The sequence below is a fragment of the Gymnoscopelus braueri genome (assembly GCF_963280865.1).
Source record: "Gymnoscopelus braueri genome assembly, chromosome: 13".
Classification (NCBI taxonomy): Eukaryota; Metazoa; Chordata; class Actinopteri; order Myctophiformes; family Myctophidae; genus Gymnoscopelus; species Gymnoscopelus braueri.
In genome coordinates, this window is record NC_137615.1 from 7519853 (window position 1) to 7537940 (window position 18088).

Sequence of the window (18088 nt, forward strand, 5' to 3'; positions counted from 1 at the left end):
ACATCGCTTTTGGAAAAAAAACGTTCAGAACCTAAGATATCATTTGAAGATTTGCTGCTCCACTCACTTCTTGTTTAACTTATTACTGAAAAAGACTATCTCGGCTCCTGAGCACTTTTTTTTTTACTATGTATTTTTGGCTGGCACAGTTCGCAATTATTATTTTATTTCATTGGCACTGAATGGGTTAAGAAAAGTACTACTTCTTCCACCATTGACTGTGTAATACTCAAAAGTTAGAAGCACTCACCAGTTCAGGCTCCCTACAGCTCCCATAGAAACCCTTACCCTAACAAATAAGGTACAAACCCCAATTAGAAGTAAATTTGCATTTATTTCCATATTAAACAGTGTAATTATAAACATTTTCATTCAATTACACTAAGCATGATCATCAGTATGAAGTAAAAATATTACAATTCTTTAAAATCTACAAGTTTAAAGGACAGAATGCAATTTTCACACCTGCTGTTTGTCTTAATTTAACCGTTCTTATGCAAATGACCATGATATGTTGCTATTTTTTTCTTCTTTTTTTTAATCAACTCAACTTTAAATTACAAAAAAAACTCATACCTATTCAACTAAAACGACATAAATTTCCCATTTACAGACGAAAAAATTAACATTTATATACATCAGTACAGTTCAACATTAAGTTACACTTTTCAAATGTGCAAGATTAAGCAAAAAAAATAAAAATAAAGATAATAATGTATACTGTCGTTGAATAAAACAAAGATTTCCTTAAATAAAATTCAAGTTTAACTGAAGCACAGGCTGCTGGTTGTTGTCTTTTTTTTAAACCGAGGTGATCCTTTAATTAATTAATCAATAAATCAATTAATCCATTAAGACCTGGAACGCATCTGTGTCACTTTAGATTTCTTTGGCTATTCAAAAATAGCAGATATACAAGCGCAAAGCGCAGCACTCGCTTGTAGATCTGCTATTTTTGAAAAATCTTTAAAACATTTTTTTTTAGATTTTTTTCAAAAAACTGTTCGCCTCAGGTCTTAATGGGTTAATTAATCAATAAATCAATTAACTAACCTTTTCTAAGATACAGTGCGTACTGTATGGATCCACTACAGGTGAAGAACAGCCGATCAACAGTGGTGGACAGCAACCAAATACATTTAGTCGAGTACTGACAGTACAATGTTTTTGTGAGTACCTGTACTTTGCTTTCCTTTGTTTACGATTTTCACTCCACTACATTTCACAGATAAATATTTGATAAAGATTTGCACAAAATGTTTAGGATTTTTCAAAAAATAGCAGATCTACGAGCTTGTAGATCTGCTATTTTTGAATAGCCAAAAGTATAACATAATGGTTCTTAATCTTGAGAGAAATACCAGACATTACACCTTTTGACTCCACTACATTTCTAGGAAGGAAGACACCTCCCCCGGGATCCAAACGTAAAAAAATTACATGGATTTACCACTTAAAACCATATTAAAAAAATAGTGATAATAGCCGGAAAATGTACTTTGTACTTTAAATACTCAAGTCTTATTTTGTTTTTTTGTACTTTGGAATACTTTTAAGTATTTTAGTTTTTATTTAAATCAAGTACTTCAGCACACGTAACTCAAGTACAAATTTGACAAGAGAAACCTTCACTTGATGGTGGTCGAGGTAATATTTGACCAAGAATATATACTTTGAGTATGATATACTTTTTGACCGGAGTACTGGGATGATTTGAGTATTTGGTATCCACCACTGTTGATCACCGACTCCTTGACGGATATAAGCTTAACAGGAGAGCTAATACAAATACATTGTTTGTGTATTATCATACGCCCACCAGTTTGGAAGAACTGTATTTTGATTTCTGTACATAAACAAAAAGACACTGAAAAAAAGTCCATCTGCTGGATCCTGATGTTACCATTTGAGTCGTGTTTTTATACATTAATTAATCATCATAAATGATACACAAATATCCCCCCCCCCCCCCACACACACACACACACACTGTACAATTAAGTTAACGTCGCGGTCGGGTGGAAACCTTGTTTGTCGAAAATGGTTACTTTTCAGAAAATGGAGAGGAAAAAAAAGAAAATCTGTGTTCCAAATGTAGTTATTTTGTAGTCATATAAGCGCTCGTTAATACTTTTCATTGGTTCAAAATTCATGGAACCAATAGATTTTTTGTACATTTCGGGAAGCGATACTTTTCCCACGATACTCTTTTGTACGACAAAGTAGAGCATTTTAATTCACGGAGAAATTTCAAAAAACAGTTGAAATACGGAGCTTCAAGATTTCTGCCCGACAGCAACATTATAACAATGGTACAATTAATCGCCATTGCAGGAAAATCTCCCGGGAGTCAAATTGGTTTGACACAGTAAACCAAAAAAAGAACAAAATAAAGAAAAAGGCAAACAGAGAACTCCGATAGTGAGAGAGAGAGAGAGACGTGATAATAACAGTAGCTGAGCAAAACGTTTTGTTTTATAGAGCAGTGGTTCTCACCCTGTGGGCCGTGAGGATATTGCAAGTGGGCTCCCAAATAATTGGCAAAACACTAAGATTTTAATGATGATAAAAATACGATCACGGTATTTTTTTCTTTAAAACCTTGTTAGGCGAGTTTTCATTGCGATGCCGATAACTAGGAATTTTAAATATAATACGTTAGTTCCACTGATTTAAGCCCAAACAAAATCGATTGTAAATGTGTTCGTGGGCCCACCCATCTACCCCCCGAAATAATCATATTTGAACTGGGGATTTCCAAAATAATCATATTTGAACTGGGCGTCCCCCCCAAAATAATCATATTTGAACTTGGCGCCCCCCCCCAAAATAATCCAATTTGAACTGGGGACCCACCAAAATAATCATATTTGAACTGGGGATCCCCAAAATAATCATATTTGAACTGGGAGTCCCCCCCAAAATAATCATATTTGAACTGGGCGCCCCCCCCCAAAATAATCATATTTGAACTGGGCGCCCCCCCCAAAATAATCATATTTGAACTGGGCGCCCCCCCCCAAATAATCAAATTTGAACTGGGGACCCACCAAAATAATCATATTTGAACTGGGGATCCCCCAAAATAATCATATCTGAACTGGGGATCCCCCAAAATAATCATATCTGAACTGGGGATCCCCCAAAATAATCATATTTGAACTGGGGACCCCCCAAAATAATCATATTTGAACTGAGGACCCCCCAAAATAATCATATCTGAACTGGGGATCCCCCAAAATAATCATATCTGAACTGGGGACCCCCCAAAATTATCATATTTGAACTGGGGACCCCCCTGATAAGCACAGAATTGTAGGAGTTGAGGCATTACATTTAGTTTGACTCGGAAAAATGGCCGATCTACAAGCTATTCAGCGATCAGCGATTCTCAAACATTTTTCTTTCTTATATTATTTGACAATTTGGCCAATGTTTGACCAGTTTTTACAGTATAGTTTATAGATTACTTTTGATGCAGTAATGGTATTTTTTCTTTTCTTTTTGCTTAAATTTTCTCTCGTTTTCACTTCACTGTCATCTGGGGACCCCCCTAAAATCATGTGGGGACCCCCCTGGGAGGTCCCGACCCACAGGTTGAGAACCTCTGGTTTAGAGTGTTCCAGAGTCCCTGCACTTTGCCAAGGATTAAAAAAAATGCCGCCATATTCACCGGTTTATCTGAAAAACTCACAGTTTAAACCAATTAATTCATGAGAGTTCATTCATTGCACATCTGTTTTACAAAAACAGTTCAATTCATTTATACATTCTTAACACCTTTCACCCCCTTTAAAACACAATCTCACTTATTAACAATTTGAGCCCTATATACCAGCCGATCTACAAGCTCACAACACGGTGATTTTTGCCCCCCCCCCCCCCCCCCCCCAACACCCATTACAAATGACGTCACAGGGCTTGTGGTCAAACTGCACTTGTTTTTCACAAGACGTCGCAATTACAATAAAATGATCAATCTATTTTAATTAAAATGTATATATATATTTTTAAATAAGCTATTAGTTTGACTAACTGTTGCAACACTTAGTGTCAACTTCCACATGCGTTGTCAGCTTGTAGATCTGCAATTTTCCCACCATTTTGGAAAATCTGGGGAATTGATTTAGCCTGTAATAATGACGTGCCCCGCCCCCTAGTGGTTGATGATGGAGGTGAGTGGGGGCAGTTTTACAGTAGAACACGCACCTGTGTGATGACGATGATGAGAGACAGAACCGCGTCAATATAGGGTGCGTTCGGGGAAATGCGCACCGGGAGCGCACTCACGTGTTAGTTTGTGTTGGCCAGTGTGCTCAGTGCTATATATATCCGAACGCACCCCTAGATCAGATGCCAATTAACCCATTAACACCGGGAACACATCTGTGCCATTTTAAGATTTCTTAGGCTATTAAAAAATAGCAGATATACAATCTCATAGCGTGGCACCGAGTGCCGCGCTATGAGCTTGTAGATCTGCTATTTTTTGGAATAATAATAATAATGATAATTTTTTTTTTGAAAGCGAACATTTGTATCTCAAATCTTTGCTTCTGGGGATTCTACAAATGTCTACAAAACTGTATCAGTTTCCATATCAGTGGTTCTCAAACTTTTTCATGTCCAAGGAGCACCCAAAATGATATGTTTTATAGCAGATCTACAAGCTCGTAGCCGAGATCTGCTATTTTTTGAATAGCCCAAAGTATAAAATAATGGTTATGGCTAAAAAAAAAATCTAAAATGACACAGATGCGTTCCCGGATTGAATGGATAAAAGCTATGCTTGAGGGGGTGTTTTCCTCTGAATGTCCTCTAGGTTAGGGTGCGTCTCCAATCACCAACAGTAGAGCTTCAACATTCCATCATCTTCTTAAGCTCATTATTCCATCGATGATTACTTTTCCAATTAACCAAATAATAATACGTTTTCTTTGGGGTCAATTTTTGAAAAACATTTCATATATCGAACGAATCAACGCAAAAAACATTCAAATGAAACAGCAAAGAAAATACGAAATCTACACGTTCACAAAACAGCCGCATTCCAGCGCGTTGTGAGTTTGTAGTCCGGCTATTTTCAACTATTCCGGAAAAATCGTTCATTTTTATTAAAATCGCATATTATTTATAACGGCTTTATTAACGGATGAAATCCATTAATTGGACTGTGGCACCCTTAGAGATGTGTCTCGAAACACGACACCACTTCTTAAACTGTTTACATAGAAACATAGTGGATTCGTTTGTTATCTCAATAAAACAGGATGCTTCCTAATTATCCAGTGATGGAATTGTACGATCCCGGCGCTTTCCTTAAAGACACCTTTACCCGTCTGGTTTCAAACGTACAAACTTTATAACCCAAGCTTCTCTCTCCGACGAGGAGATCGTGAATTTTACAACCTTAACGAGGAGGTAAATCAAAGAACACATCAACGATCAACAAAAAAAGAAAGAAAAAAAAGGCAACAACTGTAATAAAATCACGCAATGTCACAAAGGAGGAGCAAAACAAAAAAAGAACGACAACAATGCAGAGAGTTTTAGTGTTACCACCTTGAATCTGAGGAGATGGTTTTTTTTTTTAAGGTCGGCTGAATTCAAAGAGCTTATCGTTCCTATTTGGCTGCGGAGGACACCCCTAACGAGGCTCCGCTGTTTTTAAACTTCTCTCCCCAGTTCCCAGGGTTCTTTAGCTTCTTTTCTCTTTAAATCTGTTTTGGTGATGAGGAGAGGAAGGAGTGCATTGATCAATAACGACAAAAAAAAAAGAAGAAGAAAAGGATTTATAAAGCAGCCTGACACTCGGAATGAGCTTCCATGAACGTTTATAACCACGTGAACCCTATAGCCTCTGAACATCTGGCAGGAAATGTTTCCGCCAAAAAAACGTTCCTTTTTTTTTTGTGAGTAGAGGGAAATACTAGAGGATCTAGTATACAGCCCTGGGGGGACCCCCGGTCGACTAGTCTCTCAGGCCAGACGACAATCCCGACGATCTTTCGAATGCTCTAAAAGCAAGCGGCGCAGAAAGATGATGTCATCGTTTGTCATGTTCGGTCCACGAAAATATTATTTCAAAATACCTCTAAAATATATATACTTTTAATTTTCCATTTCTGCCAAGCAGCAAACTATACGTACATTATGCTTCTTTTTGACTAATTTGATTTACAGTGGAACAACATTTGCAACGACTGCAAACATGAAACAGAAATGTAGTTTGTCTTTCTCTTTTTCAGCGCTGAAAACAAGAAAGAAATATGGTGTGGTGGAAATTGTGTGTGAGCCTGTCTCGAGACTAGCGGTCAACTATATAGTATACAGTAGTGGAAAGTAACTAAGTACATTTACTTAAGTACTGTGCTTTAAGTACAATTTTGAGGTATTTGTACTTTACGTGAGTGTTTCCAAATTTCCAATACTTCTACTTCTACTCCACTACATCTCGGATCCAAATATTGTACTTTTTACTCCACTACATTTATTTGAAAACTTTAGCTACTAGTTACTTTGTAGAGATTGATTATTATTACAAAACATACATTGACCACTTCAGCTCTGCATACATTTCGGCCATTTGAAAATAGCCGATCTACAAGCTCACAATGCGTCGCGATGCGACGCATTGTGAGCTTGCAGATCGGCTATTTTCAAAAGAGCTGTATACATTTGAAAACTTGAAAATGGGACATTCTGCACAATGGGTACTTTTACTTTTGGTACTTCTAAGTACATTTTGATGCCAATACTTTTGTACTTTCACTCAAGTAAATTTTGAATTCCGGACTTTTACTTTCTACATTGCAGTATTGATACTGTTTTACTTAAGTAAAGAAATTGAGTACTTTTTTCCACAACTGTATAGCATATAAGTATGAAGGGGTTTTTAGTGGTTAAAGCGAATCTTAACCCATTAATACCTGGAACGCATCTGTGTCACTTTTAGATTTCTTTAGGCTATTCAAAAATAGCAGATATACAAGCTCATAGCGCGGCACCGAGTGCCGCGCTACGAGCTTGTAGATCTGCTATTTTTGAAAAATCGTGAAAATTATTTTTTTACATTTTTTTCCGAAAAACTTTTAGGATTTAGAAAATGTTTAGAAGCGGCCTCAGGTCTTAATGGGTTAAGAAGCCAGGGTCCGTTTTGAAGTCGTTCCTCCTGTAGAATTGCACTGGGTTGGAAAACCACTCCAGAATGAGGAGTTTTTGAGGAGGAGGAGGAGGCGGAGGAGGGGAGAATCTTCGACCTCACGGCCGCTTGCTTCCGCGAGTGAAAGGAAAACGGCAGTTGTGCCTGAGAGAAGAAGCATCCATAATGACCGTCATATCCCGTCATATTCTGCCTTTTTGTTCACAGCTCTCCCGTCACACCACACCGTCCTGATAAAAAAAAGTGCCAGCGCAGCGCGGGGGGGGAAGGAGGAGGAGGGGGTGTGTGTCCGTTAAACAGAGAACAGTTTCCTCTATTGATTTATTTATTGAATTGAGGGACTTAGTCCTTCTCTCCGTCCTCGCTGCTTCCTGAAGTAGACAACAAGAGAAAGAAACAAGACGGTTAGAACGAATACTGTACACATCCAGTGTTGATTTTGACATCAAATTCCATTTGGTTTTAGTCACATTTTAGTCATCTGAAATGTTTTAGTTTTTATCATAAGATTATAGAGCACCGAAGTCTGACGTCATTTACACATCCTACCTGGTTCGCGGTTTTCCACCCCCGCTCTGAATCCCCATCGACGTGTTTAACCCTTTAAGACCTGAGGCGATTCTTTAAAAAAAATCTAAATCCTAACAGTTTTTGGAAAAAAATCTAAAAAATATTTTTTTCACGATTTTTCAAAAATAGCAGATCTACAAGTTCATAGCGCGGCACTCGGTGCCGCGCTATGAGCTTGTATATCTGCTATTTTTGAATAGCCAAAGACATCTAAAGTGACACAGATGCGTTCCAGGTATTAATGGGTTAATATGGCGTCAAATAAGAACTGTGTTCCAAAAATAAACAAATGATCCCGGCGGATTGACTCTTATGGATATGAAGCATCAACTGACGGTGAGAAAACGATAATGTTACTTCCGCCGAATTAGTCACATTTTCGCCAGAAACAGACTGTATCAAATATAAGTGACTGACTATCGTAAACGACACAGAACCTCCTCCCTGATAATATCGCTGAGACAGATTGTTTATTTTTGGACCACAATTCTTTTAAGAGACGATTCTAAGATGTTATTCTCCATAGAGAAATTACTTTACGAACCAGGGGATGAACGAGTGACGTCAGGACTTCTGTACTCTAATAGTCGACTAAATCTACAGTTGATTTAGTAGACTATATTGTGTGTTGGCGGTGCCTTGATGGCGTCGTAATGGCCGATTTTACACTTGGTTGGCATGCTGAAAATAGCCGAGCTCACTGCGACGCGTTGTGAGCTTGTAGATCTGCTATTTTCAGAGCGCACCCAAACATAAAATGACTTGAGAACAAAGGGATTCTAACCGGTGCGCCTCAGCCTTAAAACGGCCAGTCCGGTGCGTCACAGGGGCAGCAGGGACAACAGATGCAGAAGAGATCAACGCTGGAGCAACGCGGACATTTTAAGCCTTTTGTTATTTAGGTGCAAGTATACAGAGTGACTGACGTTTAAAATGACTTGACTTTTAGCTCGGCTGGATCTCTTCTCCACTAGTCCCTCCCTAACATTTTAGTCGAGTTTTTTTTATTTGTTGTATATTTGTTTGTTTGTATGTTGAAACTGTCAATATATTTAGTCTTAGTTTTAGTCATCATAGTTTAGCTTTTATTTAGTTTTTGACGATGAAAAAAGGTAGTCGACGATAGGGCATTCACAACTAATGATTTTTACTAGTCGACTCATTTGACCAAGTAGTAGTCGACCAGTCGAAATTTACATTAAAAAAAAAAGTACGTTGGGGGGGGGGGCATTGTTTTAATGCCATCCTACTACTATATTACTATTATTATTATCCTCCTGCCCTTATTTTTATGGCGTTTTAAGGGAAGCGCTTCTGGCACAGCAGCACAGCACCACAGCAACGTCTCCAAAGGATCCCCATTGCCCAATAATAGGCTTTTATTGCATACTTTTGACCCCCTTTTGATACAAAATAAAGTCAGGAGGATAATAATAATAGTAAGATGGGCCATTACTATGGCATTAAAACAAATTACAACATTTTACAAATTACAAATTTCAACTATTCGACTAGTACCAACAAAGTCGACTAGTGGTTATACTAGTCGACTAGTTGGTGAAAGCCCTAGTCGACGAACATTTTTCGTCATAGTTTTAGTCGACGAAATCAACACTGTATCGAGAATCGATTTTGAATCGAATCGTGACCAAAAGTATGGAAACCAAAACAAATTCAAACCCAAATATAATAAAGTGACCTTAAGGCTGCGTGCGAAGCGTCTCCTCCACTTACCACCTTGTTCGATGTCAGAGTCAGTGAGGTGAGTCATGGAGAAGGAGGCGAGGTTGGCAGGAGAGATGGAGAAGCGGGAGTAGTTGGAGGAGGCGCTGGACCAGCTGGGCTCCGGGACGCGGCCGCCGCCGCCGGTAGCGGAGGAGGGGGGAGGGGAGAAGAAGCGCGAGGAGGAGGAGGCGGGCGACGACGACGACCCCATGACCCCCTTGGACGCCGGCAGGTCAGCGGCCTTGGACAGGAAGGAGGGGTCGGGCGAGGAGAAGTCGTCGTCCCACTCGAAACCGCCGCCTGTGGGGGAGGGGTTTCAAAGCAATGAGTCCGATGAGAAAAAAAAACACACTACAGACCAGGAGACCTGAACACCCAAAGACGGATTGTTTTTGGTCCGATCCCGATTTTTGGACAAGGAACCTTTTGAAAGGAAAAGTCGTGCTGGACGCCGGGGATTGTGCAGTGGTGGAAAGTAACTAAGTACATTTACTCAAGTACTGTACTTAAGTACAATTTTGAGGTATTTGTACTTTACTTGAGTATTTCCAATTTCCAATACTTTTACTTCTACTCCACTACATCTCAGAGGCAAATATTGTACTTTTACTCCACTACAATTATTTGAAAACTTTAGTTACTAGTTACTTTTCAGATATAAATTATGATATCACAAAACATACATTAACCACTTTAGCCCTATTTTATACCTAGGCTATTTGAAAATAGCAGATCTACAAGCTCACAACGCGTCGCACCGCGACGCGTTGTGAGCTTGTAGATCGGCTATTTTCAAATATTTAGTACTTTTACTTTTGGTACTTTAAGTACATTTTGATGCCAATACTTTTGTACTTTTACTCAAGTAACATTTTGAACACAGGCCTTTTACTTGTAACAGAGTAGTTTTATATTGTGGTATTGCTACTTTTACTTAAGTAAAATATCTGAGTACTTTTTCCACCACTGGGATTGTGCCATGACACTCATGGGTGGAAAACCTCGCACCGGAAGTTGGATGAATTACATTGCAGTGGATGGAGCCGGTGGCTGGACCAGCTCATGAACAAACAGTATTTCTGAACGATTGGGACCCTTTTGTCATATAAATCGGTTCAGGGATATAAAAAATTATCACAGGTTGTTTTTTTTTCTGATCACTTGCTTTTCGATGTGCACAGCACGACATTTTATTGAGGCATCTTAAAACAGCGGCAGGTATCGTTTCTGTCTCGGAGGTATCGCGAGATTTGGCTGCCAGACAGGAAATGAGGGACAGTCTGGCGATACTTTGGCTGTTTCAGAAACATACTTTGTGCTCTTTAGATCAGCGGTTCTCAAACTTAGATACCTCTATAAAATTATACGGTGTACACATCGAAAAGCAACACTGCAGAAAACAATGTGTGATATGTCTTCTTTTATTTTCCTGAGCAGAGTATTTTATAAAGGTCTCAATCGCTCAGAAATAGTGTTTGTTCATAAGCTGTTCAGCCGGCTCTCATATTCCCCAATGTTATTTCCCTGAACTTCCGGAGTGATTCTGCCACCCAGTGCGACGAATCTGTCGGCTGGAATTGCAGGACAGAGAAAATTACGTCGGCGTCTCTTCCTTTTAAAATGAATTCCTTGATTTTGGAGAGTCCTAGACCACCGATTACTGACATCTTGACCGTTTTTGTAAAAAAAAAAGGGCAAAATCTTAGAATTAATTTGAGAAACAGAGACAGTGAACAGGGAGAGAGAGAGAGTCGGGGAGCGATGGCATGCAGCAAAGGTCCGCCCCGGCCCGGGAATCGAACCGGGTGACTCGCTGTCACTCTCATCAGAGCCTATGTGGTACCACTTGGCTATCGGCGCCGCCCCGAGATTAGATTTGATTAAAAGGTTCTATTTGAAAACATTTAACGTATAAATGCAAACAATTAAATACAAATTAGGGCTGTCAAAAGATTAAAGATTTTAATCAGAATTCAGTATTTGTAATTATGCCCCAAACATGCCCATTTCTCTAATGTACGTTGTTGTGGGAACGGAGTGGCTCTGTCACAAACAAACTCACCTGCTTGAAGAACCGTACCTGATATGAGAAGTCGGTTAAAATAGATGACCTTTTTTTTTAATGCATTCATTTCACAAATTAATCAAACCAAGTTAATGCACTAATTTTGACATCCCTGCTAAAAAAATACAAATACATTTAAATTAAGTATAATGTATTAAACTTCAATATATAGCAAAAAAGTTAATATAAAATACATATACGTTGAACTAAATTAAAAGTTTGAAAATCAGGACACAGTGGCGTTTTTGATACATACAGTATGTCATCAAAAATGACAAAAAATTGTCTAATGCAGTGGTTTTCAACCTTTTTTTGCTGTCAAGGACCCCCAAATTGACACACATTAGCCCAGGGACACCCATTTGAAAAGATATGCCAGGGACCCCCGATAAGAGAAGATTTTTAACGGCTCTAGCAGTGATTTTCAACCATTTTAATTTCAAGGACCCCCAGTTTGACATGCATTTAGGCTACAGACCCCCATTTAATGCCATTTCTATCTCTGGGACCCCAATTTATATCACAAAATCTATGTTAATGTAACTCTGAGAGTGTACAAAAGGTACATTTGTACACTCTCAGAGTTACAGACCCATAAGGGTCCATTTGGTTCCTATCCATCATTTAGCTGGGGACCCACTGGAACTCCATCAAGGACCACTGGTGGTCCCCGGACCACTGGTTGAGAACCACTGCTCTAATGGGTTTCTAGTACAGCCACGTTAGGCTGGTGGGGCTGCAGATTAGGGCTTTCATCAACTAGTCGACTAGTATAACCACTAGTCGACTTTGTTGGTACTAGTCGAATAGTTGAAAAACAGAGTATTTTATAAAGGTCTCCATCGCTCAGAAATAGTGTTTGTTCATAAGCTGTCCAGCTGGCTCTCATATTCCCCAATGTTATTTCCCTGAACTTCCGGAGTGATTCTGCCACCCAGTGCGACGAATCTGTCGGCTGGAATTGCATAAGAGAAGATTTTTAACGGCTCTAGCAGTGATTTTCAACCATTTTAATTTCAAGGACCCCCAGTTTGACATGCATTTAGGCTACAGACCCCCATTAAATGCCATTTCTATCTCTGGGACCCCAATTTATATCACAAAATCTATGTTAATGTAACTGAGAGTGTACAAAAGGAACCAAATGTACACTCTCAGAGTTACAGACCCATAAGGGTCCATTTGGTTCCTATCCATCATTTAGCTGAGGACCCCCTGGAACTCCCTCAAGGACCACTGGTGGTCCCCGGACCACTGGTTGAGAACCACTGGTCTAATGTGTCTCTAGCACAGCCACGTTAGGCTGGTGGGGCTGCAGATTAGGGCTTTCACCAACTAGTCGACTAGTCGACTAGTATAACCACTAGTCGACTTTGTTGGTACTAGTTGAATAGTTGAAGAAAAAAAAATGTAATGCCATAGTAATGGCCTGTCTTACTATTATTATTATCCTCCTGACTTTATTTTTTATCAAAAGGGGGTCAAAAGTATGCCCAATAAAAGCCTATTATTGGGCAATGGGGATCCTTGGAGACGCTGCTGTGGTGCTGTGCTGCTGTGCCAGAAGCGTGCTTCCCTTAAAACGCCATAAAAATAAGGGCAGGAGGATAATAATAATAGTAATATAGTAGTAGGATGGCATTAAAACAATACCCGCCCCCAAAAAAAATCTTTTTTGTAATTTTTTTTTAAATTAGTTAGTTGTGAATGCCCTACTGCAGATACATTATGCGCAGAGGTAACTACCTTCTTCGTCGGTGGAGCTCTCAGAGTTGTGGAACCTGCTCAGGTAGGCGGCAGTGGGCACAGGGCTGAACTCTGACACCTGGCTGTTGGAGGCGCTGCTGTGCTCTTCTCCCAGCTCCTTGGTGGGGGTCTCCTGTAAATGGTGATTTTGACAGCACATTTTGATTCAGTTTTAGTCAATAGTCTTTTGAATCACCTGAAATGTTTTACGGTTAGTCTAGTTTTAGTCGACTGAATATCATAGGATTATAGTCGACTAAATCTGCAGTTGATTTAGTCGACTAAAATGTATGTTGGCGGTGCCTTGATGGCGTCGTAATGGCTGATTTTACACTTGGTTGCATGCTGAAAATAGCCGATCTACAAGCTCACAACGCGCCGCGGCGCGTTGTGAGCTTGTAGATCTGCTATTTTCAGAGCGCAACACCCGAGCACAATCGAACATAAAATGACTTGATCTTTTCTCCTCTAGCCCCTCCCTAACATTTTAGTCTAGAATAGTTTTTATTCTTCGTTTTAGTCATCGTAGTTTAGTTTATATTTATATTTTATTTTGGTGAGTGAAAAAGGGTAGTCGACGAACATTTTTCGTCATAGTTTTAGTCGACGAAATCAACACTGCGTGTGATGTGAAAATGTTAGCCCTACATATCAACACAATCAGTGTTTAGTTAATGGTGCTTCAAGTGACATTTGATTTTGTTCAAATAGTGTCTATACTGTAGCAATGATTACTACATTCTGATAGTAATCATCGCTATAGAGTGTTAGTTCATTAACAGGGGTCCCTCCCTGTCTCTCCAGCTATTTAGCAAACAGAAATACATAATACCAATTTTATCCAATCAGGAGAGAGAACTCATACAGGATAGACACAATAGAAATTGTAAGTGATCAAACAAAGAAATGAGGAGATGCTGGAGAGACAGGGAGACCACTGTTACTGAACAAACACTCTATAACAATGATTACTATCAGAATGTAGAGCTATTTAACACATATTAAAGATAATAATAATTAGAATTAGAGAAAAAAAATAATTTAAAACACTGATTGTATCAAAGATTTTCTTCTTGATTGATTGAAGCCTAATAGAAAAAAAAAACTAACCGACAGAATAATCCGTAAGACAATAATCAACAGTTCAAGCTCCAAACAGAGAGCTTAAAACAGTGTTGATTTTGACAACAAATGTTGTTTTAGTCATAGTCTTTTGAATAAAATTCCATTTAGTTTTAATCATATTTCAGTCCTCTGAAATGTTTTAGTTTTTGTCTAGTTTTAGTCGACTAAATATCATAAGATTTTAGTCGACTAAATCTACAGTTGATTTAGTCGACTAAAATGTATGTTGGCGGTGCCTTGATGGCGTCGTAATGGCTGAGTTTACAATTGGTTGCGTGCTGAAAATAGCCGATCTACGTGCGCTTGTAGATCTGCTATTTTCAGAGCACAACACCCGAGTACAACCAAACATAAAATTAGTCCCTCACTAACATTTTAGTCTAGTTTTAATTTGTTGACGAAATTGTCAATATATTTAGTCTTAGTTTTAGTCATCATAGCTTAGTTTTCATTTTATTTTTATCTGGTTTTCGTCAGTGAAAAAAGGTAGTCGACGAACATTTTACATCATAGCTTTAGTCGATGGCTTAAAAAAATACAGTCGTTTGTACCTGGTCAAACAGGTAGACGGTGACATCATCAAAGAAGGACACGGCTCTCCTAGAGTTGTTGTCAGCGGCAGCAGCAGCGTTGCTGTCGTTGCATCCCGCCGCTGGAGGGGACGACGACGACGACAGAGCAGCGGGGGACTCCTCTGTGACGTCCGGCAGGCCGGTGTTGGGTGGGGGGGTCTTCAGCAGGCTCTTCAGGTTCCTGGCGGCCGTGTCGTCGGACACGACGAGGGGCACGGGGTGGACGGTGTCGTCGTCCTCCTCGCTCTCCGAGCTGGAGCTGTGGACGCGGTAGTGACGCATGTCGTCGTCCGAGTCGTCGCTGTTCTCGTCCTCTTCGTCCGCGTCCATGCCGTCCTCCTGTCCGTAGGGCTGTCGTGTGTCGCGTAAGGGGATGGGGGACGATAATCGTTATTAGCGTTTTATCGTGATTAAAGAAAACGCTCATAATGATTGTATCGCTAGAGATTTTTATTTATCATGACATTTTCCACCGTCATACATTATAGGATGAAGTAGCTTTTGTTGAGCTGCAAATTCAGTACTACTTAAACCCTCTATACTTGATGAAAACAGACCTGTAAAGACTGCATTTGGTACACTTATTTCACTCTACACACAAATCGATTCGCCAAAATAGCCGATATACAAGCTCACAACAACGCGTTGTGTTGCAACGCTGTGAGCTTGTAGATCGGCTATTTCTGCCGAAAATTCCCCCCAGAACAGGGATGCTTTGGGTTCAAGTGGTTAAGAAAAGTGGCATTTTAAGTTTTAAGCATGTTTTGATTATCGCGATAATATCGTTAATCGCAATTATTTTTTGCCACAATAAACGTGACGTGTAATTTTCTAAATAGAAATGACATTTCTGTTTGTCTTTTAAGGCTTCGTAATGAAGAATTGCACTCAGATATGACACATAACTTAAGTATACAAAGACCTGAGACCTGAGGCCGATTCTGAAGTTTTCTGAAAAACGTAAAATTTAGATTTGCCATTTTTTCAACAGAGACGTTTAACCGTTTATGTAAATAGTGGTGACATAATGGTAAATGCAGATTTGCCCGAAATGGCCCCTATACCCGCATATCTGTCTAAATACCTCCAAAAAGTTAGTGACACCCATAGTCACGAAACTAGAGGGAGCGTAAACAACAATCTGGTACCACCCACCCATAAAACAAACATGGGCAAATTCTCCTTCTACAGCACGGCCACCACGGTATGGAATAGTCTAACCCCATCCCTCAAAAAATGCAGTTCGCTGGGCTCATTTAAAACAGTCCTAAAAACTAATCTTTCTGGAGGCCATAAGAGGAGGTAGTACCAGTTTCCCGGTAGACAGACGACCCCCCTCCCCTTTTTTGTATATATTCCATTTTTTCATGCTTTTATTTTTATTTTTTTGTACATAGTGGAATTTTTTCTCTGTATTTTTATGTTGATATTTGAACTGTTTGGTTGCTACTATATATGTCTATGAAATTAATACCAAGGACCCCAACGGAAACAAGTCCGCAAGGACTTTTTTGGTCGGACCTTTAACCCATTAAGACCTGGAACTGTGTCATTTTTAGATTTGAGCTAAAAAGCATTATTTTACACTTTGGGCTATTCAAAAATAGCAGATATACAAGCTCATAGCGCGGCACCGAGTGCCGCGCTACGAGCTTGTATATCTGCTATTTTTGAAAAATCGTGAAAATGTGTGCAAATCTTTGAATATATATATTTTTAAGGCGAACATTTTTAACTCAAATCTTTGCTTCTGGGGGTCCCTGGAACAAAATATTTTGATGGGGGTCCGCGGCCAAATACATATCATTTTGGGGGTCCTTGACATGAAAAAGATTGAGCACCACTGACATAGAAACATAGGTTTTTCAGAAAACTGTTGGGATTTAGGAGACATGTAGAATCGCCTTCAGGTCTTAATGGGTTAAGACAAAAGTATTATAAATGTAACTGTGTTGTTTTACATTCTTTTGCCTAATAAAATGTTCAATCAATCAATCAATCAAGACAGGCCTCTACCTGTGCGTCCAGGCCGGAGGAGGCCGCGTCCCGCCTCCCCAGGTAGCGTCCTTCCACGTCGGGCTCCCTGATCTTGGGCCCGTCGCTGCCGTTAGCGTAGGTCCTGGTTAGCTTGGCGTGAAGCGTGTTGCCGCCGCCACTCTCTGCTAACGGCGGCGGTAGCTGTGCTGCTGAGGTAGTAGGAGGTGGAGGAGGAGGAGGAGGAGGTGGAGGAGGAGGAGGTGCTGGAGGTGAGGAGGTCGTTTCCACCACGATGTCCTCTGATGATGATGATGACGGTGCACCAGGCTCTGACTGCTCCGAGTAGGACCTGGAGTTGGAGGTAGGGCTGTGTCACGAAAAAATCATGTTTTTATTGATTACACTAGAGGGCGCTCGCATTTTGAGCTTGTAGATCTGCTGCTTTTGCCATTTTTGAATTTGAATCCTGAAAAGTGAAAATTTTGGACATTATGAGGTTTCCACCCGACAGAGACGATTTGCAAATTAGAGGCTTAACACATTGGCTGCCAATTACTTCAGATTTTTAGCTGTTGACTGCCAGAGATTTTTCATTGAAAAAAAAAGTACTCAGGAGCCGAGATACAGATTTTTTAAGTTTTAAGTTAACCCATTGATACCTGGAACGCATCTGTGTCACTTAAGATGTCTTTGGCTATTCAAAAATAGCAGATATACAAGCTCATAGCGCGGCACCGAGTGCCGCGCTATGAACTTGTAGATCTGCTATTTTTGAAAAATCTTGAAAAAAAATGTTTTCGATTTTTTTTCAAAAAACGTTTTTTTTTAAAGAATCGCCTCAGGTCTTAAAGGGTTAACAAGGAAGTGGATAGGAGTTTAAATCTTTGATAAATCATATCTCCTTGGTCTTTGGGTCAAAAAAAATAAAAAATAACAACAACAATTTTTTTTCGAACGCAGATCTGCGTCTTTGGCAGCCAATGTGTTAATTGTATTTCTTTGTTGGATTTTTTTTGCTGCCTTTGAGAACACAAATAATACAGTACTAGCCAAATAATACATACAATAAAAAATAAGTTGAAGTAAATCTCTTTGGAGATCTTTAAACATTGTGTAGGCTGCAGGCCCTTCGTCTACAAGGCTCTT

General features: G+C 39.6%; 1 protein-coding gene across 5 annotated transcripts in view; it reads right to left on the reverse strand.

Moving 5' to 3' along the window:
* Nucleotides 1-7061: 7061 nt before the first annotated feature.
* Nucleotides 7062-18088, reverse strand: part of lmtk2 (lemur tyrosine kinase 2) — a 94041-nt gene continuing 83014 nt past the window's right edge. For 3 of the 5 annotated variants that reach the window (XM_080448458.1, XM_080448456.1, XM_080448454.1), the window contains exons 12-16: nucleotides 16982-17309; nucleotides 14945-15316; nucleotides 13269-13401; nucleotides 9467-9757; nucleotides 7062-7533 (exon numbers count right to left, since the gene is read on the reverse strand). In XM_080448458.1, coding sequence (XP_080304584.1) covers nucleotides 7505-7533; nucleotides 9467-9757; nucleotides 13269-13401; nucleotides 14945-15316; nucleotides 16982-17309 — 1153 coding nt within the window. In that variant the 3' untranslated portion in view covers nucleotides 7062-7504. The remainder of the gene's footprint in view (nucleotides 7534-9466; nucleotides 9758-13268; nucleotides 13402-14944; nucleotides 15317-16981; nucleotides 17310-18088) is intronic. The other 2 variants (XM_080448457.1, XM_080448455.1) reach the window with 2 other exon arrangements.